The sequence below is a fragment of the Lolium perenne genome, chromosome 2 (genome assembly GCF_019359855.2).
Source record: "Lolium perenne isolate Kyuss_39 chromosome 2, Kyuss_2.0, whole genome shotgun sequence".
Classification (NCBI taxonomy): Eukaryota; Viridiplantae; Streptophyta; class Magnoliopsida; order Poales; family Poaceae; genus Lolium; species Lolium perenne.
The window spans coordinates 297,695,560-297,718,768 of record NC_067245.2 but is presented as its reverse complement, the minus strand read 5'-3'; the positions used below and the strand labels follow the sequence as shown (position 1 = coordinate 297,718,768).

Sequence of the window (23,209 nt, the reverse complement as noted above, 5' to 3'; positions counted from 1 at the left end):
CTGCAACCAAAGAGCGCCTACACTATATATAGGACACGAGACGGGGATCCCCCGGCCTCCCGCCGCCGAGGCGGCCGACGGAGACCGAGGGATCCAACGAATCACGCCGGCGAGGTGGAGTTCTTCGGTGGGATCCAGAAATCGCCTCCGTAGTACTGTAGACGGGGAGGGGAACGTCCAAGGTCTGTTACTAAGCGGCTTAGTATGAGAGCGGACGATGTACGCCCGGGCTTGGGTGCACTCGGCAGGTGAGTGGCTGTGGTTAATCGCCAAGCAATCAATGCTGCCCATTTTCTAATGATATACGGTGTGTTGAAATTGCAATACACGTCTTCTTGGTCTAGTCTGGTAGTACAAACTTTAATAAGGACAGTTGGCACGCTGTAGAAAAATAAATTTTCGCCGGTCAGAACCTGTACCGCACAGGCAAACCATTGGAGTTGTGGCACATCATGGACCATTTTTCATTCGTTCATTAGTAAACGGAGGCTTTTCGTGTGCCAGCCGTGCAACGTGTATTAGTCTAAACAGGTATAGTACGAGGTTGGGAAGGTGAGAAGTGCTAATTAGAGCCCGGGCTCTTTGAAAAAATTGAAAACTTCCAAAAATTTCAACTATATACAGTACCAGCGTGCAAATTTTTAATGTGAAATACCTAGTATTGTAGATACAGCAAAAAAGACAAATTGGACAATTTTTTGAACATTCAAAAGGGGCACTATTCAAGCTTCTAGATCTGGATTTTTGTTACTCCCTCTGTCGCATGAAATATGTCTTAATTTTGTCTAAATTTTAAGACAAAGTCAAGACACCAAATTTAGACAAAGTTAAAGCATGTCTAATTATTTTTATCGAATCAAGGACATAATACAAGATATTTCATACCGAAAATTCTTAATAAATTTCTAGTGTGAGCACCAGAAAAGCTATGATGTTGCGAATGGTTATCCATCTGTCTAGTTTTGTTCGGATCCATGTAAGTCTTCTTACTGGTGTTAGCAGAATAAAATGTAAAACAGTTGACCAGGGATGTCTTTGATTTAGATGAGATTGTCCAGCAGTGAACGTAAAGATTGCAGGCCCTGGGGATCTTGGAGTTTTGATATACTACTAATGGATTTAGACATAACTTACATGTTCGGGCATCTACACAAGAGTGGCAGCATTGCTTAATCCAACATGGTAAGTTCAATGTTAGCCGCGTGGAGGCGATCTTCAGCAAAACTGGATGCGCTCCCTTGCATCATCATTACTTTGTGTAATATCATTCATCCGTGGTTATCAATATTATCCTGTGATATGTTGCAAGTAAAATAACTTGTCAGCTATGTTGTGGAACCCCACAGCAACAGCCAAGATTGGTAGCTACATTTTTTTTCAGGCTGGGTAAATATATAAAAGAAATTGATAACCATAGAAATCATATAAAGGTAAGACCTTGCAAACTGCTAATTTCAAATCTTAGACACCAGTTTTTCACAAAGAAAGATGCGCAGATATCGGATTCATCACTGTAAAAAAGATTTGAATACAGTCGTGGCATCACAAATATTCTTGTTACTATAATATTTGCATAGGAAATAAGGAGGAAAGTTCAAGCAGCGTAAAATGATAACCTCCTGTAATGGGTGTACTAGTATAGGGAATCGCTTTGACAAGTTGAATTTATCGACTTGCCAGTCAGCAAAATATTTCTGGATGCATTCAAATATATCCTTTTGGATTAAATTTGCAGTTAGTTTTAGCTTCTTTGTTGCGTTTAATCCTCAAGATCCAGTGGTAGGGTCCATGACATGAATTATTTTGTTCGGCGTTTCAAAAGAAAAATTGTACAAGCTGTTAAGTAGAAGTATAGGAGTGTGGAACAACATGGAGAAGTGTTTTATAATCTAAATTATTTTGGATTTGTGGGAAGGTATGTGTGCATTAGTAACATAAATAAATGCATTTGTGTACTGATTAATTGGTAATATGTAACATTATAGTGTAGTGGAACTCACCAACCAGCAAGAGTTTACGGTAAACTTCTGTTTGAAAAATTGGTTTGGGATAGATGCAATATTTGAGTAATTCATTACTGCCACCACATCTACCTGTGATTAGATGATGGATTATGGTTAATGACGTTAATAAGTAATGTGGTGTAATTTCCTAACTAATTGGGTTATAGTGCTAGATATGTAAGCTAAAAATGGTGCGAATGGGATAGATTTACCACAAATTATGGTTCAAGATGACAGCTCCAATGAGAAATCCATGCCATGATGCATTCTGTGATGTTGATCTACATTATTCGCCTGATTATTCAAGAGAAAAGCTTGTGATCCATTGGGTGGTTCCAATTAACAGTTCCTGATAACAATTCCAAGAATGTCTACTAATCTAGGGAGGTCATGTATGATCCATGACCTGACGAAATGAAAATCGTGGATCGATTAAAAGTTATATTTACTTGAGAGAGAATTAACAACAAATATACAATGTGCAACACTCACATTTCTAACTGGACGGTGTCCGGGTTATCTTATAAGATTGTCTATTTGTGTGAGGAATTGTAGTGATTGTTAGTTCGTAGAGTACGAGTTTAGACTCAAACGTAATATTCAAGTCAACAAAAATAAAAGGGGTATATATCAATAATTTCGGCAATGTTTACAGTGGGGGAGTTATTCAACTAGAAGTTAATTATAATCTAAATGCATCTTCAATGGGGAGACCTATTTCGGACACAAAAATGTCCATTATTGTCCAAAATGGGTCGCGCTGGACAAGAGTCTGCACAACCGGCAGACCTATTTGGACAAAAACTTGTCCGTTTGTTTAGTCAATAACAAAGGGGGTCTACATGTCATAGACTCTACAATTTCCTATTCTGCTGAAATCAGTATATCTCAAACAATTGCAATCAAAATTTGCACTGAATCACATACAGCTAGCAAATTCTAATTATGCGTACTAGTACAACATTTTACCAGATAACAAAAAAAAGAGCATCACCCAAAGAGCTAGCAGATAATGCATAGATTAGCTAGTGCATCATGTACTGGTTAGCTAGCAGCCAGGGACGAAGCTCCACAAAGAGTGCTATGGTGTCACCTCTACTGGAATGGGGTCAGGTTATCCAAGACAGCAGCGCCGACCTGCTCCGTCCCTGCTAGCACCTGATGCGGACGACGGGGGCGCGCATCACAGCCATGGGCACGGACCGAGCGAGCCTCACGCGCACAACCACGAGCTCCTCTGGCCGCGGGGAGAGGGCCTAGCAGGGAGACGCCGATAGCAACCGTGACCTCGTCAGGGCGGCGGCGGCTGGTGGCGCCGTCGGTCGGGGAGTCGCGGCGGGGCCGGACAGAGCGGAGGCGGTGGCCGGTGGGGATCGAGATGCGCTTCGACACGGGATTAGAGTTGAGAGAGAAGAGGAAATAGAATGGGCCTGACTGGACCTATCGAAGCAACCCTTCCATCATCGAAACCCTAGCTGCCTCCAGTTCATCCTCCTCCATAGATTGGTTCCCACTCTTCCGGTCGGCTTCGCCGGCGTCAGGAGGAGTGGGGAACCCGATCTATGCGTGGAGTTTCGAATCAAAGTATTGTTTTCATTAGATTATGTTAAAAATTTGGTAGCCGCCTTCTTGTTGGTTTCCCCTCAATGGAGATGGCATCGTCTGCAATAAGTGATCTTCGGCCTTTCGTTCGACGACGAGATCTTCTTCCCGGCGTCAATGGTGGTGTTGAACAATCACAATTTTCTAGGTATGGGTCTTCGGATCTTGCTTCGCCAGATCGATTTTGGATCTTTTGTCATTGTTGCCGCGAGGAGGATTATCCTTGCAGTTTTTGTCTCGGCTTCTACGTCCTCGACAATGGTGATTCGTACTCTCGGCTCTCCATCGAAATTGACAAACTAGTCAGTTATTATTCCCTGACATACTGGTGTTGGTACTCTTGCCGATGTTGTATGACTGCTTTAATGGTTGCGTGCGTGCACGCAGCCTTGGCATTGCGGCTCAAAAAATTATGGGAGAACTTTCATCGGTATCTACAGGTCTATGGTTCATTATCTATCTTTGGCTGCCTTCAGAAGAGTACAAGATTGTGTCCTGGAAGAAGAAAGAAATTGAAGACCTCGAAGATTTGTTACTATCTTTTAGACTTTATTTTGTAATCGTTGGAGTCAGTTCATGTATCTCTACCATGTATTATTTGTTGCTATGAATATATGTGGTATTGATTGTCAAAAAAAAAAAGAATGGGCCTGACTGCTTTTCGACCTCCATGTTCTATGATGCATACGAGTGAGGTAGTTGGGGCTATCCAGGCTCTGTATTTCATCAGGCTGTCTATACAAAATTATACACAACGTGTTATGACGTAGGCTTATGAAACGGATGGTCTGATAGGGATTCGATAAAAGGAGCACCCAAGCTCGTGCTGCCTTCAGAGTTATCGGCTTAGTATTTCCTTCAGTTTAGATGTATCTATACTTAGACAAGCGGCACTTATTTTGGAACGGGGCACTACATTGCATCACTGCCTATAGCTAGAAGTTTTCTTCTAATATTTTTCCTGTATAAATCACCAACATGAGACACTTGTTACCGATATCCAGCATGTGCGGCAACTGCAATAAAGCATCCACATCTTCGTCGTACATCATCCATTAGTGTTCCTCTTCCTATGATGCAAGTCAGTCTAATGCTCTAGTTCCAGAGGGAAATTGCGTACAAAAAAGAACTAATCAACCTACAAAGCACCATATGCAAAAATAGTTCCATCCTAATCTGCAATTTCTCTCTAAAAAATTCCTAATTTTCCACAACTCATACTCATAATTTTGAGCCAAGGAAGAACACAAACGTTCTATTTATCCCATAGGATGTAGCTTACATTATTTCAACATCAATAACCTCGCTAAATTGGTAGCAAATTTATGCAATTACTCGACTATCGAAGTGAGATTCTAGGACAGCCAGCTAGCGCCCTTCTAGCACCGTAAGGCTCACACCATTAACGGAATTTTCTAGGTCTATTCTCGCATCCCCGGTTTCATGATTTATCTGTGCAAAATACATAGGCTGCTTTGGAATGGCGCATGGCATGGCTTCACTGTCCAGCATGGACACAACCGATGACATATGTGGCCTAGCATTGGAGCTGTCCTGCACACACAGTAGTCCAATGTGGATGCACTTTGACACTTCATTGGGGGGATATCCTTCCCTGATAGTCGCGTCCATGAAGTCCGTTGCTTTTCCATCTGCCCACAAGTTCCATGCCTGAAACATCCCGTCGAGGTTTGTAATTTGTAATTACTAGTACTATACTTCTGGTTATCTCGAGCATTTCAGAATCTGGTAAGTAACACTCACACAAGATATGAGGTTTGAGAAGTCCATCACGAGATGATGTGGTGAGCTGATCTTTAATCCACTCACAATCTCCAGTAGCAAAATACCAAAGCTGTATGTGTCAGACTTCACTGAAAAGATGCCCTCCATCGCATATTCAGGTGACATGTAACCGCTATTTAAATCAATTCACAAGCAAGTATGCATAGTTGAGTTATCTCAGACGCATAAATGAAAATTTGAGACCAAGAGCTAGTCCAAGAGTTACTTACTATGTCCCAACAACTCGTTTGGTACTTTCTTGTTGCTCGTTACCTCCAAAGATCCTCGCCATTCCAAAATCTGATATTTTTGGGTTCATCTCTGCATCTAACAGGATGTTGCTTGGTTTGAGGTCCCTATGGATTATCATCGTCCTCGAATCTTGGTGGAGATATAGAAGTCCTCTTGCTACACCTTTGATTATGTTGAACCTTCTTGGCCAATCAAGCATAGACTTTCTTGCAATATCTGCCAAGAAGAGGATGCGCAAGTACATGAGTGCAGGGCATCTAGTAAGCTGTTCATTCAAACAAATTTGTTTTGTCAATTCAAGATTACTTTCTAAAGTATATGATTAGAACGTACCAAAAATAAACTTGTCTAGGCTTTTGTTGGGCAAGTATTCATAAATAAGAAGCTTTTCATCCTCATGTATACAGCAGCCAAGAAGTCTAACTAGATTCTTGTGCTGCAACTTGGCTATAAGAACCACTTCATTTCTAAAATGCTCTATCCCCTGCTCAGAACCCTGGCTAAGCCTTTTAACAGCAACTTCCTTTCCCTTTTCCAGTGTTCCCTGTGTCGTGTAATCATTATTGAGATAAATTAACCAGGAGGAAATTATAGAGATTTTCAAGTGTTGTGATTGATTGAGAAGGTCGTTTTATACAACCTTATAGACTTTTCCAAAACCTCCTTTTCCAAGTATGTTTCTGTCATGGAAATTGTTTGTTGCAGTGGAGATGTCTTCAAGCATAATAGACCGGAATTCCAAATTTTCATCCCAAACTTCTTGGGAAGTGCTCAACTGTCCCTGGCCCGGTCTTTTCTTGTTTACTTGTATCCCTGCAGAAATATCAGTAACGTTAACACTGGACACTATTTCATGAACTGTTGAACATCATATTACAGGAAATTAGAGTCCCTTGTTCTACCTGTTGGCTTGCATACAAGGACAAAATATATGCATGTGAGTATCAGCAGGAATGATATAACTGGGAGTAAAATCTTTAGTACAACACCCACACCGCTCTTCCTCTTGTTTACTGCAGAACTGTGCCCTGTGAAGAAATTGATAAAAAGAGTACTGCATCAAGATTCAAGCATGGCCTCTGAAAGTATGCATTTACCCTTTTCTCGATGAGTAAATATATCGATGTACTTGCATATAATACCAAAGTAGATACAAAAAATGCATCTCAGACATGGCTACAGATTTTAATTGAAAAATAAGTATTTGCAGACACCAAAAGTAAGGCTAGCTAGTGTTACAAATGTGTGAGCTGGAAAATTAGCACACTAGCACCATTCTGGAAGAAATGCAAACTGATGAGTTTGTTCAATGCTAAAGGCCATATGTTACTCACAGAAAAGGTTTGTGATCGTAGTTTCACATGCAGGCTGTTACTGTCAAGATCCAGAGGTGACATGAGAGGGCACACATTTCAAGGTACCAATGTCACTGTAGGTTAAAAGAACAAAATCAGCCATGGGACCTTACTTACCAGGTGAGCCAGCCAGCCGAAGGTACAGGTTGCCACCAAGTGCGCCGGACTTTTCTGAGTCAACAAGCTCCCCTATCCAGACCAAGCATCTTGATGGACCACCTGTTGCGAGGGTACTGCTCAAGTTGGCATAAGCATAAGCGGTGCACGAGCAGTTGCGGTAACACTCAGCAGTGCACTCCTTGAAGCTTTTGTTCCGGACATACACAAATTTCCCAGGCACCTTCATCCCTGCCAAGGGCAAGAAGTGGTCGTCGTGGCATCTAAGCGCCTGCTTTCTCATGCATCCTCTGGAGAAGTTGGCACTGAAGCCATCTGCCAGCTCAAACCCGTCGAGGCACCTGCATTCCCCGCTGGACACCGTGCTATCGCAGTAACCAAATGGACCACATGAGCCGTAGTTTCGGCAGCCATCACCTGGGCGTTTGAACAAAACCTCCCACGACTGGTTAATCCATCTCCTGAGCATCAAGTCGCCCGTGTAGTCCAGCTTCCAGTGCGATCTCCGTGATTCATTGCCTGTGATGTACGTTGAGTAGATCTCCTCCCCATCGTCGACGATCTGGGACCACATGTATCCATTGTTGTTCCAGGCTGTGGCACCGTTCCACAGTCCGCTGCGCCAGTACAGGCTTGTCTCACGCCATATGAGGATCTCGAGGGCCGTGCTAGGGTCACGATTGAGGAAGAATTTCCCAGTGGACGGATCTTGAGAATCCTTCCAAGCAACAAGGCGCACTGCTGTGTGGGTCTTGTAGTTTGCCCAAACCTTGAAACCGGGGAGGATGGTGTCCGTCGGGTGATCAAAACTCTGCCATATCTGCATGAAATTCCTTGACTGGAGGATAAAGTTTCCTGTGTCGAGCAGCAGTGCCACAGCTCCATCACCCCCGGTGGTGACATTGTTCGCCGTCATCCAGAGGATACGGCCTCTAGAATCTGACAGGACAAGGTCGGAGCTATTGGTCAGAACCAACTTACCGGACAAACTGCTGCTGATTGGGTTGTCGCGGTTGGCCACCCAGACATATGTCCGCTCCGGGATGTTGTGGTACCATATGCCTAAATATGAGTTTGCGGTGGAGTTCTCCAGGGAGAAGAAACCAAGACCGAAGATGCCATTGTTTGAGACGAGCTTGTCCCCAGGCAAGAGTGGCTTCGTAGGCATTAGGCGGTCATCGGATTTGCAGAAACAAATCGATAATAGGAGGATGAAACAGGGGAGGAGAGTCCTGCCTATTTTCCACATATGCTTGTGACGAGTGGTCTATGGAAATGCTCTGGAGTCTGGATGTTCTGCTTGGAGACGAAACACCGCTCCCACTTTTGTGCTAGCCACAGCAGCATGACCAGTTCGCCCGACATAATTTCAGCCTGATGGTCCAAGTCTTGGCTGTGTTCACTGCATCAAATACACAGAGGGGACTAAGCTCTCGCGACTTGCGACTCGCAGTCGTCGTCAGCATAAATGCTGTTGGTAGGTACTAGGTAGTCCTTGAACTCGGACATTGCAGGGTAACCAAACAAGCTTACACAGGAAGGTGCAGAATTATCAAGATTTCACCATCGTTGCCGACTGGCCGTAAGCGACTACTGGGTTGACAATATAGTACAAAAGAGAGACGTGTATGGAACCGGTTACCGTCAGGTGGAGCGTCGATGGGGTAGTGGCGGTGAGGGCCGGGGAGTTGGCACTTGGTACCTCATCCCATAGTCAACCATTCATCTCGAGTGGTTGGGTGGTACGAACGCGGACGGCGAGCGCGGTGGGGTGGAACTAGCGGAGGATGGCTACGTCGGCGCGATGACTGGCCGGCACCGCGTACTATGGCCGCCTGGGACGGGTTGGGAGTGGAAGGAATACGAGGGGCCGGGATGCATATAGAGACGGCAGCATGATTAGCAGACCGGCGGCGGCACCGCGGCAGGGGGATGGGGACTGCGGCGAGCGAGCGGCGGCAGTGGGGGAGTGGGGACTCGTCTTCGGCGGCGAAGGCAAAGGGCTACCACTCCGTACTTGTGTGTGGGCTGGAGGCCTTGTTGCCAATACGAAACAGGCTGCAGGTTTACGGCCCGTAAAGTTCGCAGGCTGAACCACAGCCTAGGCCGCAGTTTCAGTTCAATTTTAGCAAGCTTCCCAAATTCTCAAAACAAAGCAAAAAAAAAAGTAAGCTTCTCCAACTCCAACACAATCACTAGAAACTGTACAGAAATAGGAAAACAAGAAAAGGTGGCTTTGCTTGAGAGAAAAAGTTTGTAAAGATAGTTTCATGTGGATGTGGTTGGTTGAATATGCTCTATAATAGTTTATAGGGAGCAATGTTGTTGTATACTAATTAATACTACACTCTCCCGGATCCATGATAACTTTCACAGTTTTATTAAAATTTGAAGTAAAACTACCACTATTATGGATCGGAGGAGTTACAACTGTTGTGAAATGTATATGTGGATTGCCTTTCCCTTTCCATCAGTTCGGACTTTTGGTTCAAGTGGCTAGTGCATGAAGCTTAACATGGTATCAAAGCCTTAGGTCTCAAGTTCAAATCCTAGCTTTCACATGGTTTTCGCAATTAAGCCTAAAAAATGTTGTTGCCCCCCTCTTTAGCCACCGCTGTTTCGGTGTGCTCTTCTTCTTTCACGTGTTGACTTTCTCTTCTCCCGTCACACGCGAGTGGGGATGTTGTGAAGTGTATAACTAGATTGCCTAGCCCTTTCCATCAGTTCGGACTTTTGGTTCAAGTGGCTAGTGCATGAAGCTTAACAACAACCTTTATATTTTCTAATATATGTATATTTTTCTATTTTCAGGATAAATCATGTGTGCTTGCACCATTCAAGACTGGTATAAAGTTGGCAAACACGTGCAACTTATGTGGAGAAATCAATTAAAACTATTCGCTACGACATTAAGAAAAATAATGACTTGGAGAACAAAAAAAGGCATGGGAGAGGAATACCAGAAGATTTTGCAAGTCGGACATACAGACTCTCGCCATAGGTTGCCTACCCGATGTAATAAACTCCCCCGACCAAACCAAGCACCTTGACGAATCAACCATAAAACCAGCGCAGCTCTGGTTGGCGTAAGGGTAAGCCGTGCAAGAGCAACTGCGTCTGCACTCATATGCACACTGATCAAAGCTTGTTCTCTGTATATGCAGGAACTTGTCAGGAACTTTCATCCAAGACAAGGTTATAAAATGATTTTGCTTGTGGAAATCTAGCATTGTTTTTCTCCTACATCCAGTTGAAAAGAGAGGACCATCGGGCCCAAAACCGTCAAGACACTAGGATCTAGGGACGATCTGAGTGAGGTCGCAATAGCTGAATGGGCCACGGGAATACAAGATGCATAGATATCGCATGAAGCAGCAGGACTTAAAGCGATGAGTGCCCATGATGACAATCGATTGTTCCAGCTTAGAGACTTCAGCCTGCCTGTGTAATCAAGCATGACACGGGTAAAAGGCGCACATTCGGAGATTGTGAATATGAAATAGAACTCCCTGCAACCTTCAATTGATAAAATCTTTAAAAGAATCTCTGGATAGAGAGGAGCTAGGATCACCCTCATTAAAGCATGCCTAGCTAGCACTCCTATTTACCTTCTTTCATTTTTCAAATTCCCTAAATTGGTTCTTGACTTGATTAACTCCCAAATGGTAAATTGTCTCTGGAATGACTTTGAAGGCCATCGGAAGTTACACCTAGCTAACTGGAAATCATCTGTTAAAAGGAGTTTGGTTGGATGGTTATCCATGATCTTGCCAATGTTAATTTGTGCCTCCTTGGATCCTAGATCAAAATATACAGTTTGGATGATTGGAAGTTGGATGATTGGAAGCTTTGGAAAAACATGGTATATGCTAAGAACAATACCCAAAACCTCAATATTTTTTTGTAGTAAGACAATGGGAGTTTCCTAGTTTTAGAAACGGGTCATATTTTTTTCTTCGAAATGGGAGCATTGCTCCAGCCTCTGCATTCAAAGGATGCACACAACTTTTTTTTATTAGATTATTCTCAAGACGAGGAATACAAACATCAATTCAAAGCCACCTTCCTAGCGACAACTTGCTAAACCTATAACAAACGATGAAGGGGGTGTTAAGAATAGAGCCACTACCCTAACCTCACACCAACACAGATCATCTAAAAATCAAGTGTTTGCCCAAGCCGTCCATTGGCGATTGAGAAGCACAATCAGTATAGCAGACCATCAGCGCACGCCATTACATACACCAGAGAATCGCTACCGCCGTCTTCCGCGAGCCCATCTCCAAGATAGTATTTTTACTGTTTCTTCTAGAGAGGAGGCATACATAGGTGCATCCATAAACATGAGCAATTACATCACTAGTGATTGACCCAAGGCCAATTATTAAGACAACAAGTCCAACCACCGATGTAAGTTTAAATATCCCCATAGTTATACCTCGTTCATTAACCATGAATTAATATAACATACATATCTAAAGAATTGGGACATGGTTTCTGTCAAGCTCCAGCTGTCCCTCATCCTATCAACATGCAATGGTGATAACTTTGTGCATCCCACAACATATGTGTACACTCATATGTTAGTACAACAAGATCATCATAGAAGATAACATATACTTGTATACAACCAACAACAAACTATATCACAATTGTCATGAACAAGTCACTACTCAAACAAAGACATGGAGACACAAAATACCATGGGAAATTGATATATTGCAATACACATCATGTTTTCAAAGAGATTACAAAGAGTAGATGAATATGCTTTGGTCGTCGTTCCCTACACCAGTGGGAGGCGAGACTCCTGCACATGGCAGGCTACCCGACGCCGCCGGACTTCCACGTGCCCGGAGGATGGTTCCTGAGCGCGGGGGGCGTCTCGATCCCGCCGCTTCCGGTGGGAGGCGACAAGCTCGACGCCGCTATCGACGTTGTGCGGGCCACCCTCACCGAGGAGCAGTGCGCGGAGGAGCGGTACCTCGCCGACAACTACGACGCCTGAACGAGTTCTTCTGTCTCCGGCACGAACGGGAACTCGCAGTGTACGACGGTCCTCCCCCTGCTCCAGCGCGTAACAACGCCGCCGACCCCCGCCGCTGGTGGGGTTCGCCGAGCCGCGGGCACATCGAGGCCGGCAACTCCCCCTCCCCCGGGGATGCGGCACGCCGTTTTTCAATTTTAGTTTATGTTTCCATATGGCCGAGTTCAAATATATGTACGAATTCGGCCTATATATGTACGAACTCGCCTATATAATTTAAATATCTTTAAATTTCACTTATGTTTGAATGAGTTTCGCCTTGTTTTGTCTGAATTCTCCGTTTTTTTATCAAAGTTTTCATCCATCGTAAACTCGCCGCTGGGAAAATGGACTTCTCAGGCCAAAAAGAAAATACATCCAGGATTTTGGCCTGGGGGGCCCCAATGGCTGGAGATGCTCTTACACGAGGGAGTTCAACCACAGGGGACAACCGGACAGGACAACACTACATTGTCCCAGTCAACTCCCCGCATGCTTTTATCATGATCAATGTGTACTTGCAATGATCTGTGCCCCAAAACCACCCACCCAGTGAAGCATATTCCTGAACGAGTCTTCTGTTTTTAACAAAGAGAGCACTGAGCCAACTGGCTTGTCAACTGCACTGAAGAACACATTCATCCTGCGTGCCATCTCATACCCCAAATCTTCGACAAGTGTTTTCAAATCATTCATAGACCACGTTTGCTCGTCCAAGAAACCATACCACACCAATGTGCCATTGCAATACGATCTGTTACTGCCGATGCCGAGAAAAAAACCTCCATGATTTATGCCGTGACTGAATTTATACTTGCCATCGTTGTGGTCTACAAAATCACAGGAAACAAAAGAGCCCATTTAACATCAAATCTAAAACCCTACAACCTAACAATAATTAATTTGTCCCAAAAACACAATGCCATCCCGTAATCACCTTAAGAACATCTAGATAGACAACTTATCTGAACAGGAAAAAATCGAATTCCAGAGCTCACCATGCAACGGTGGAGGGGTTCCGTCAAGTCGACGAACAGGGACCATGGATGGTCGTCGCCCGTCCCTTTGATTCCTCCGTCGGCGACGCAGCGTCTTCCGGTCGTCCGGCGAACAAGATCGCCAGGATCGGTGCCGATCATCCCAGCCCAAGCCTCCTCTACTTGTTCCTTTGCTGCTCTGTTTGTCCGGCACGGGAGGAAGATGCCCATGTTTTGTACCCAACTGGAAAAACGTCAACTGCCACGTTTCGTGCCCAAGCATTGCCCAGTTTTGCGCCCAATCAGTGTCCTAAATACAAAATTACATGCGGTTAAAGAGTCAGCTTATGCCACGTCGGTACGAATACGTACGCCCGTGTGGACATGGTGACCGTATTGACAAGCTCTGTCATACTGAGTAATTGTAACTTCGAGTTTCCTGAACACAGTGACCAAAGTGACATTGTTCCACAAGTACAATTACCGTGGGTGTATTTTACTCTAATTTTCGTCACGAAAAAGTGAGAAGTCGGAACAACTATATCTGTAAGTGGAAACGGCAGGCCACGGCGCCGTTAGCCCAGGCCCGCTCAACTTGGTAAATGGACACCCAGTAAAAAGGAATGAATCGTAGCGGCCACTGACGGTTACCCCGCTACCGCCGCCATGCCGCCCATCGTTACTTTCTGACCCCGTCCATGGCGACGGGAGGCAAGCGCCGCCCCATCCCTCCGCTCCTCCTCTCCACTCCTCTTCCCCAAAGGAACAGCTTCACCGCCGCCGCCCCATCCCTCCGCTCCGCCCCTCAACTCTGTTCTCTGGATGAGGAGGTCGAATATGCTCCCCCGTCCCCAGCGTGGATTGGGAGGCGGAGCTGGCGACCAGAGTAGGTGGTCATCGCTCACCCGATCAACGACTACTCGCGCCCAACCAGGCAGGTGCGCCTCGCCGGCGGCGATGGCCCCCGCAACAAACGCCATCTCGCATTCGACCACGACCTCGTCGGGGTGGAGCAGGGGCGGAAATCTCAGGCGGCAGAAAGAAGGCGGCGCCCGCGTGGTGGAAGGTCGCGCCGGTGAGCAGGATCCTGCCGGAGCCAGGGAAATGAGGAGAGCCGCAGCAACGCACGGCTTCAGCCAACGGGAATACGGCCAGGATAGCATGTTTGATCGATCGATCGGGCGAATCTGGCGGGTGTAAGCGGCCAGGCGGCGGGCCGCTCATCCTAGTGGTATTATACGGATTATCTACATAGTTCCGTTTGTTTAAACGGCAGGAAGTGGCATATGGTGGACCACCGCTAGCACGTCCATTTACAGGTATAGGAACAACTCCCTTATAGTAGTACTGTAAAAAGACATACTACGTATTTCCTTAATAAAAAGAATACTAGTACTATTTTTCTTTTTTCCCCTGTTCATCTTCTTCCCATGAGACTGAGCCGTGCCTGCCGCCTCCCCTCTGCCCCGCTCGGCCACCCTCCAGCCTGCCCGCACGGCCGCGCTTTCCCGCCGCCCACCACCCCGCGCCCGCCTTCGCTCCGTCCAGCCGTGCGTGTGTGCATGCCCGTCCCCGCTGCTTCCGGGCGCAGCCGCCCCCGTCCCGCCCGGCCGCCATGCCCCCGTCCTCGTTCCATCCAAGCATGCTCACCCTCATCCCTACTTCGGCTGGCAGTGCCGCGCCCACTCTGGGCGGCCGGGGCAGAGCCACAGCGGCCGGAAATGGGACGGGGCGGTCAACGCGGCAAATGTTGGCAAAACTGATCAAATTCGCCGAACGGTACGGATATTTAGCAGCTAGGGATGTTTTTTTCTGAAAAACGCCAAACACCGAGCGTCTATCGAGAAGACGATGAAACTTCGGTGCTCCCCGATCGAAAGTTTCATCCAATCCTTAGCCGTAGGGAGCCCCAATGGCTGAAGATAAAATTGTTTCGGCCTGCCCCAATGGCTGAAGATAAAATTGTTCCGGCCTGCGTAAGCCCACCCGGTCAAAAAAAAAAAAACGGAGACACCATTTCAGTTCAAGCACTATGTCCAGGTAATTCCCTGCTTTCCATCTTGCAATTAGCACAGAAAACCAGATAGATGGTACCACTACATACGGGTCCCGTCTCTTACTAACCGGATAGTTTACAGATATTACAGGAAGGTGCATGCTACCCGTCGGCCGACCGATCTGGGATCGGAAATCGGTCGTACACGCGCCATCGGATGGAGATCTAACGTCCAGAACAAGCCGCATCGCAGTTTTGCATTTTAGCCCTTAGTTTTTAAGAAATCAACCGGCAGTACTATATTTCTCAGATATTAGTTCAAATGTAGTTTTACATTTGCCACCCTCCTTTTTTAGGAAACCAACCCGCAGTACCCCCTAATATGATGAGTATTACAACAAAAATCCTCTCTCCGCGTACAAAAAATATATACTATTACAACAAAAAGTCACAACATTTTTTAAAAGTAATGTCACAATAAAGTGGTTAAACCAACAAATTGTTTTGTTGGAGATCAATTTACAACAAAAGTAGCCATCATTATTAACAAAAACCGGAGACTATTACAACAAAAATCCATATGTTTGCAAAAAAATAGAAGAAAATATTAATTTGTTACATATTGAATTACAACAAAAGTCACCAACTTTTTTTACAAAAAGTCACAAACGATTACAATAAAAAATCAATATATTTGCAAAATGATGCAAAGTGGTCCAGCGACATTTAATTTGCTACAGATTGAATTACAACAATAATCACCTACTATTTTATCCAAAGTCACAAATGGTTACAACAAAATAAAAAATCACTTTATTATTAGCATCAACAAAAAAATAAAAAAATGTTGTCTCTTTACAACAATTGTTAACAACAAATCCTACAAAAATTACGAGTTGTTTACAACAAATAGTTCATCATCTCACTCCATGTGTTTGCAGGGAAACAATTGTTGGGCCGAAAAAAGAAGGCCCATTAAGCCACGCGCGAGCGAGAGGCCGGACGACCGATCCGCGCGACGCGATCGGTCGCCGGATCGCAAGCATTTTCCTTACAGGAAAGGTTACATTCTTTTCAATATCTGTAATCTCACTTGATATGTAGCAAATTTATGAATCACTAGGCTCTCAACTCTCAAGCTTGAGATCCTAGGCTACCCGGCTAGCGCCCTTTTACAGCCGTAAGGCTCAGTCCATTGACAGAGTGTTCCACGTCTTCTCTCGCCTCCTCAGTTTCGCGATTTATCTGTGCAAAATACAGAGGTTGCTTCGGAAGGGCGCGTGGCATGGCTTCACTGTCCAGGATGGACACGACCGACGACATGAGCGGCCTAGCACTGGAGCTGTCCTGCACACACAGGAGCCCAATGTGGATGCACTTTGATACTTCATCAAGTGAATAGCTCTCTGTAACTGATGCGTCCACGAAATCCCTTGCTTTTCCCTCAGCCCACAAGTTCCATGCCTGAAACATCACACCGAAGTTCGTAATTTATATTTGCTAATACCATATTTCTGGTTGAATTTCCAGAAGCTGGAGCATCTCATAATGCGGCAAGGTAACACTTACACATGATACGAGGTTTAGGAAGTCCATCACAAGATGATGTGGTGAGCTTATCTTTAATCCACTCACAATCTCCAGTACCAAAATACCAAAGCTGTAGATGTCGGACTTGACGGAAAAAATGCCCTCCATTGCATACTCAGGTGACATGTAACCGCTGTTTTAATCATTTCAGAAGAAATCATGTGTTGTTTGAGTTATTTTAGGCATATATAAATAAAAATTTGAAATCAAGAGCTAGTGGAAAGTTTGCTTACTACGTCCCAACAACTCGTTTAGTACTTTCCTGTTGATCGTTGCCTCCAAAGATCCTTGCCATTCCAAAATCTGATATTTTCGGGTTCATCTCTGCATCTAGCAGGATGTTACTTGGTTTGAGGTCTCTGTGGATTATCGTTGTTCTCGAATCTTGATGCAGATATAGAAGTCCTCTAGCTACCCCTTTGATTATGCTGAACCTTCTTGGCCAATCAAGCATAGACTTCCTTGCAGTATCTGCCAAGAACAGGATGTGGGCGTACATGAGTGCAGGGCATCTAGTATGCTGTTCAGGAAAACAAGTTTATTTTCTCAATTCAATATTACTTTCTAAAGTATGTGAGTAGAATATACCAAAAAGAAACTTGTCTAAGCTTTTGTTGGGCAAGTATTCATAAATAAGCAGCTTCTCATCCTCGTGAATACAACAGCCAAGAAGTCTAACAAGATTCTTGTGCTGTAACTTGGCAATAAGAACCACTTCATTTCTAAAATGCTCTATCCCCTGCTCAGAACCCTGGCTTAGCCTTTTAACGGCAACTTCCTTTCCCTGTTCCAGCGTTCCCTGTGTCAATTCATCATTATTGAAATAAATTAACCCAGAGGTAATTATACAGATTTTAGTTGACAAGGTCAAAGTTTTATACAACCTTATAGACTTTTCCAAATCCTCCTTTTCCAAGTATGTTGCTGTCATGGAAATTATTTGATGTCTTCGAACCTAATGGACCGGAATTCCAACATTTGATCCCAGACTTCTTGCGAAGTCCTCAAGTGTCCAAGTTCCGGTCTTCTCAGTGTTTCCTTGTTTCCTTGTACCCCTACAGATATATCAGTAATGTCAACACTCACCACTATTACAGGAAACTGATATTCCTGGTTCTACCTCTTGGCTTGCATATGACGACAAGATATATGCATGAGACTATCAGAAGGAATGATATAACTGAGATTACAATCTTCAATACCACACCGACACCGCTCTTGTTTTTTACTGCAGAAACATATCCTGTGAAGGAAAAGAGTACTGCATCAAGATTCAGGCATAGCTTGTGAGAGTAAGCATTTACCCTTTCCTCAGTGAGTAAAATATATCCATGTACTTGCATGTAATACCAAAACATATACTAAAAATGCATCTCAAAATAAAGTTGCAGATTTTGTAAAAAATATAAGTATTTGCATACACCAAAAGTAACTGGCTAGCTAGTGTTATAAATGTGTGAGATGAGCAATTAGCAATCTGAGGCAAGTCTGGAAGAAATGCCAACTGATGAGTTTATTCAATAATAACAATTATATGTCCCCGTCCCCGATAGAAAAAATCAGAGTTAATCATTTCACGTGCAGGTTGTTCCTGTCAAGATCTATTGAGAGAGGTGACACAGCATACATACTGAGGCACCAATGTCACTACAGGTCAAAAGAACAAATCAAGCCATGGAATACATACCAGGAGAGCCAGCAAGTCGAAGGTACATGTTTTCCCCAATTACGCTGTCCTTCTCTAAGTCAACAAGCTCCCCTATCCAGATCAAGCATCTTGATGGGCCACTAGTCGCAAGGATACTACTCAAGTTGGCGTAAGCATACGCGGTGCAGGAGCAGTTGCGGTCACACTCAGCAGTGCACTCCTCGAAGCTTTTGTTCCTGACATAGACAAACTTGTCAGGGAGCTTCATCCTTGGGAAGGTAAAGAACAGGTCGCCGCTGCATCTCAGGGCTTCCTTTCTCACACATCCTGTCGAGAAGTTGTCACTGGAGCCATCCGCCGGCTCAAACCCATCGAGGCATTTGCATTTCAGGGTGGACACTGTGCTGTCACAGTAACCAAACGGCCCACAAGAGCCATAATGGCGGCAGCCTTTACCTGGGAGCTTGAACAAAACAACCCATGAAAGGTTAATCCAGATCCTGAGCATCATGTCGCCCGTGTAGTCCAGCTTCAAGTGTGATCTATCCGAGTTATTGTTTGTGTTGTACGTTAAGTAGATCTCCTCCCCATCGTCGACGATTTGGGACCAAGTGTATCCATTGTTGTCCGAGGCTGATGCACCGTGCCACAACCCAGTACGCCAGTACAGGCTTGTCTCACGCCATATAAGGATCTGGAGTCCCGTGCTAGGGTCACCACTGAGGAAGAATTTTCCAGTGGACGGATCTTGAGGACCCTTCCAAGCAACGATGCGTACTGCTGTGTGGGCCTTGTAGTTCGCCCATAACTTGAAGCCAGGGAGCATGGTGTCGGTGGGATGATCATAGCTCTGCCATATCTGCGTGAAGTTCCGCAACTGGAGAATAAAGTTGCCAGTGTCAAGCTGCAGTGCCACAGCTCCATCACCCTCGATGGTGACGTTGTTCGCCGCCATCCAAAGGATACGTCCTTTGGAATCTGACAGGACAAGGTCAGAGCTGTTGGTCAGAACCAACTTCCCGGACAAGCTGCTGCTGATTGGGTTGTCGCGGTTGGCCACCCACACATATGTCCGCTCTGGGATGTCGTGGTACCATATGCCTACATATGAATCTGCAGTGGAGTTTTCCAGGGAGAAGAAACCAAGAGCGAAGACGCCATTGTTTGAGACGAGCTTGTCCCCAGGTAAGAGTGGCTTTGCAGGTGTTAGGCGGTCATCGGATTTGCAGAAACAAATCGATAGTAGGAGGATAAAAAGTAGGAGGAGAGTCATAGTGATTTAGCTTTCCTCCACATATGCTTGAGAAGAGTGGCATGGAAATGCTTTGGATGTTTTGCTTGGAGCTGAAACGCCGCTCCCTGCCACTTTTGTGCTAGCCACAGCAGCATGACAGATATATTCTCAGGCTGAAAGACAGCAAACTGCTACTGGTCTCCTCTGGAACATGACTGTGTTGACTGCATCACATACACCTAAGAACTGAGCTCTCACCACTGGCAGCCATGGAGGGCCGGCGTCGTCATGGGCATAAATGTGCATCGTCGTCATGGGTATAAATCTGGTAGTTAGGACGCTGTGTCAGGTGCAGAAATATCCAGAACTTTTTCGACAAAGGGAATATACCCAGATTTCAGCATCGTTGCCGATTCGCCGAAAGCGTGGATTGACAAGTGCACAAAATGGCGAAAGGAGTGCTATAATGAACGGGTTAGTGGGTTACCCGTCAGGTCGGGCTCCGAGCGCGGGCAGGGGACGAACGCGGACAGCCAGCGCGCCGGGAATTTCCGATCTGGAGGTGGCGGATCGGGCGGAATTAGCCGAGGATGCCCGCGACGGCGCGACGAGGTGACTGCACCGCGTGCTATGGCCGCCTTGTACGGGAGGGGAATTGAAGAAATACGAGGCGCCGGATACGCGTATAGCGACCGTAGCGTCATTAACGGACCGGCGGCAGCAACGGGAATTGCGGCGAGCCGGCGGCGGCAGTAGCGGGAACTGCGGCGAGACGGCGGCGGCGGCGGCAGCTTGGATTGCGGCGAGCGGGGTAAGAACATCACTAGGGCCGAGAAAACTTCATTTTAAAGGCCCAAAACGGCGGGCACAAATCTACGCGCCGGCCTTTAAGCCTTCAAAACAGTATTTCATCAAAAAAAAACATTAACATACAATATTTACAAATAGATATTAACAAAACACAATCATAAAACACACATATCATGAAATAAACTTGCAATGATTATAAATGATGCATGATTCATAGTTTTACATCACATAATTAATGTTTTGTCCTTGCAAAAGATCAACATCATCACCACATTGGAGACTCAAGCGAAGTTGTCCACACCTTCGTCGCCACCACCACTCATCGGAGAATCACCTCAGAAAGTAGACGACGCACCACCATCACGCAGTAGCCTCTTCCTATACGCGATGTCCGCCTTGGTCTCCTTCCACCACGCCAATTGGCCTCTTCATCCATGCCCTTTTTAGACATCATCATGTGCTCCTTCTCCTCGGTCATGATCTTTTTCCATGTCTTTGCTTCCTTGAGCTTGATCATCCTCTCCTCCAATTCCGCCTTCCGGTTGGCATCTTCCCGCCTAGCTTCCAACTGTGCAAGCTTCACCTCTTTCTTTCTCTCGGTGATAATGAGTTTTGTCTCCAATGTCTTCAATGTCAATGTCTCCTTTGTCTTGATCATTTGATCAAGCTTGTCCTTATTCGGGGCAGGTGCTGGGGTGGGGGCGCTCGGGGCGGGGGAGACAGCAACGGCGGGGCCTGTGAGGACGTGTGCACGCCTCCTCTTCACGCCGACGTGTGTGGAGGCCACCATACCGGCCACCACGGCGGCACTCGGGGCCGGGGCGGGGGCGGTTGCGCAGGGCCGCTCGAGCCGCGGCCGGGTGGGGGATTCGGCAGTGGGGCAGGGGCCGGCGGGGCCTCCATGGTCGACGACGGCGCAGGGGAGGAGCGGTTGAGGGAAATTTCCCTCAAGCGACGCGCCGTTGTCCAAATGAAGGGCCCTGTGTTTTTTGCATCTCAACCTGTGTTTGTGCAGGTTGGAATGGAAAATGAGGGATGGGCCTCCAATTTTTTTTGAGGGATTGTGGGTTTGAGGGCTCTGTTCCGTGCCAACTTTCGGCCTCAACCCTAAAAAAAAGCAGTTAATTTGAGGGCTTGACCAGTTTGAGGGAACTACTAGTGATGCTCTTAGAGCATCACTAGTAGTGCCCTCAAACTGGTAACCCTTAAAGCCTGTTTGAGGGCAGAGAAAAGACGAATTTGAAGGCCCAAAACGGCCGGCGCAGATCAGTGCCCTCAAACCAACCCTCAAAACAGTATGTTTTGAGGGTTGGTTTGAGGGCACTGATCTGCACGCCGGCATTCAAACCTTCAAAACAGGATTTCATCAAAAATGACAGCAACATACAATATATGCAAATGGATATTAGCAAAACACAATCATGAAACACACATATCATGAAACAAACTTGCAAATGATTATAAATGATGCATGGTTCATAGTTTTACATCACATACTCAACATTTTGTCCTTGCAAAAGATCATCATCACCACCACATCGGTGACTCAAGCGAAGTTGTCCACACCTCCATCGCCACCACCACTCATCGAAGACTCACCTCGGAGAGTATACGACGCACCACCACCACGCAGTAGCCTCTTCCTCTCCATGATGTCCGCCTTGGTCTCCTTCCACCACGCCAATTGGTCTTCATCCATGTCCTTTTTAGACATCATCATTTGCTCCTTCTCCTCGGCCATGATCTCTTTCCATGCCTTTTTTTCCTTGAGCTTGATCATCCTCTCCTCTAATTCGGCCTTCCAGTTGGCATCTTCCCGCCCAGCTTCCAACTATGCAAGCGTCACCTCTTTCTTTCTCTCGGTGATAATGAGTTTTATCTCCAATGCCTTCAATGTCAATGTCTCATTTGTCTTCATCATTTAACCAAGGTTGTCCTTCTTCGGGGTGGGTGCTGGGGCAGGGGCACGGGCACTCGGGGCGGGGGAGACGGCGGCGGTGGGGCCTGTGAGGACGTGCGCCCGCATCCTCTTCACGTCGACGTGCGTGGAGGCCACCATACCGGCCACCACGGCGACGCTCGGGGCTGGGGCGGGAGGCGGATGCGCGGGGCCGCTCGAGCCGCGGTCGGGCGCGGGATTCGGTGGCGAGGCGGGGGTGGTCAGGGCGGGGGTCGGCGGGGCCTCCATGGCCAGCGGCGGGCATACGAGGGCCGGCGGCAGCGCAGGGAAGGAGGAGCGGTTGAGGGAAATTTCCCTCCCACGACGCGCCGTTGACCATATGAAGGGCCCTGTGTTTTTTTGCCTCTCAACATGTGTTTGTGCAGGTTGGGATGGAAAATGAGGCTGGGTCTTTGATACGTCTCCGATGTATCGATAATTTCTTATGTTCCATGCCACATTATTGATGATATCTACATGTTTTATGCACACTTTATGTCATATTCGTGCATTTTCTGGAACTAACCTATTAACAAGATGCCGAAGTGCCAGTTCCTGTTTTCTGCTGTTTTTGGTTTCAGAAATCCTAGTAACGAAATATTCTCGGAATCGGACGAAATCAACGCCTAGGTTCCTATTTTGCCCGGAAGCATCCAGAACACACGAGAACCGCCAGAGAGGGGGCACAGGCCCACCAAACCCTAGGCCGGCGCGGCCAGGGGGGCCCGCGCCACCCTATAGTGTGGGCGCCCTGTTGACCTCCTGACGCCGCCTCTTCGCCTATTTAAGGGCCCTCGACCTAAAACCTCGATACGAAAAAGGACGGAAACAGAGAAAACCATCCAGAGCCGCCGCCATCGCGAAAGTCCAATTCG

At 46.2% G+C, this 23,209-nt stretch overlaps 1 protein-coding gene, 1 long non-coding RNA gene and 1 pseudogene across 3 annotated transcripts; all 3 read right to left on the bottom strand.

The window, feature by feature from the left end:
- Positions 1-1,032: 1,032 nt before the first annotated feature.
- LOC127336106 (uncharacterized) lies at positions 1,033-3,584 on the bottom strand. Its single transcript, XR_007873173.2, has 4 exons — positions 3,097-3,584; positions 2,216-2,409; positions 2,001-2,093; positions 1,033-1,292 (listed from the first exon to the last, which is right to left on the bottom strand). It is a non-coding gene; the product is annotated as an uncharacterized lncRNA (long non-coding RNA).
- A 1,248-nt stretch (positions 3,585-4,832) lies between these two features.
- LOC127336107 (G-type lectin S-receptor-like serine/threonine-protein kinase B120) lies at positions 4,833-9,080 on the bottom strand. Of its 2 annotated transcripts, XM_051362870.2 has the most exons (8): positions 8,757-9,080; positions 7,115-8,516; positions 6,545-6,670; positions 6,283-6,455; positions 5,976-6,186; positions 5,621-5,858; positions 5,370-5,523; positions 4,833-5,276 (listed from the first exon to the last, which is right to left on the bottom strand). In XM_051362870.2, exons 2-8 carry the CDS (start codon positions 8,361-8,363, stop codon positions 4,974-4,976), a joined length of 2,454 nt encoding a protein of 817 aa, XP_051218830.1. In that variant the 5' UTR covers positions 8,364-8,516; positions 8,757-9,080; the 3' UTR covers positions 4,833-4,973. The 2 variants fall into 2 exon arrangements, with proteins under 2 accessions (XP_051218830.1, XP_051218829.1); XM_051362869.2 differs by having other exon boundaries at positions 7,115-9,080.
- Positions 9,081-16,170: 7,090 nt separating this feature from the next.
- On the bottom strand, positions 16,171-20,056 carry LOC127336109 (G-type lectin S-receptor-like serine/threonine-protein kinase B120; annotated as a pseudogene).
- Positions 20,057-23,209: the final 3,153 nt, after the last annotated feature.

Coding starts and splice junctions, on each gene's coding strand:
- LOC127336107 (XM_051362869.2), bottom strand. CDS start 8,363: ATGTGGAAAATAGGCAGGACTCTCCTCCCCTGTTTCATCCTCCTATTA. Junction 6,187..6,282: donor GTTTTGGAAAAGTCTATAAG/GTTGTATAAAAC, acceptor TACACGACACAG/GGAACACTGGAAAAGGGAAA. Junction 5,859..5,975: donor CCTAGACAAGTTTATTTTTG/GTACGTTCTAAT, acceptor TCTTCTTGGCAG/ATATTGCAAGAAAGTCTATG.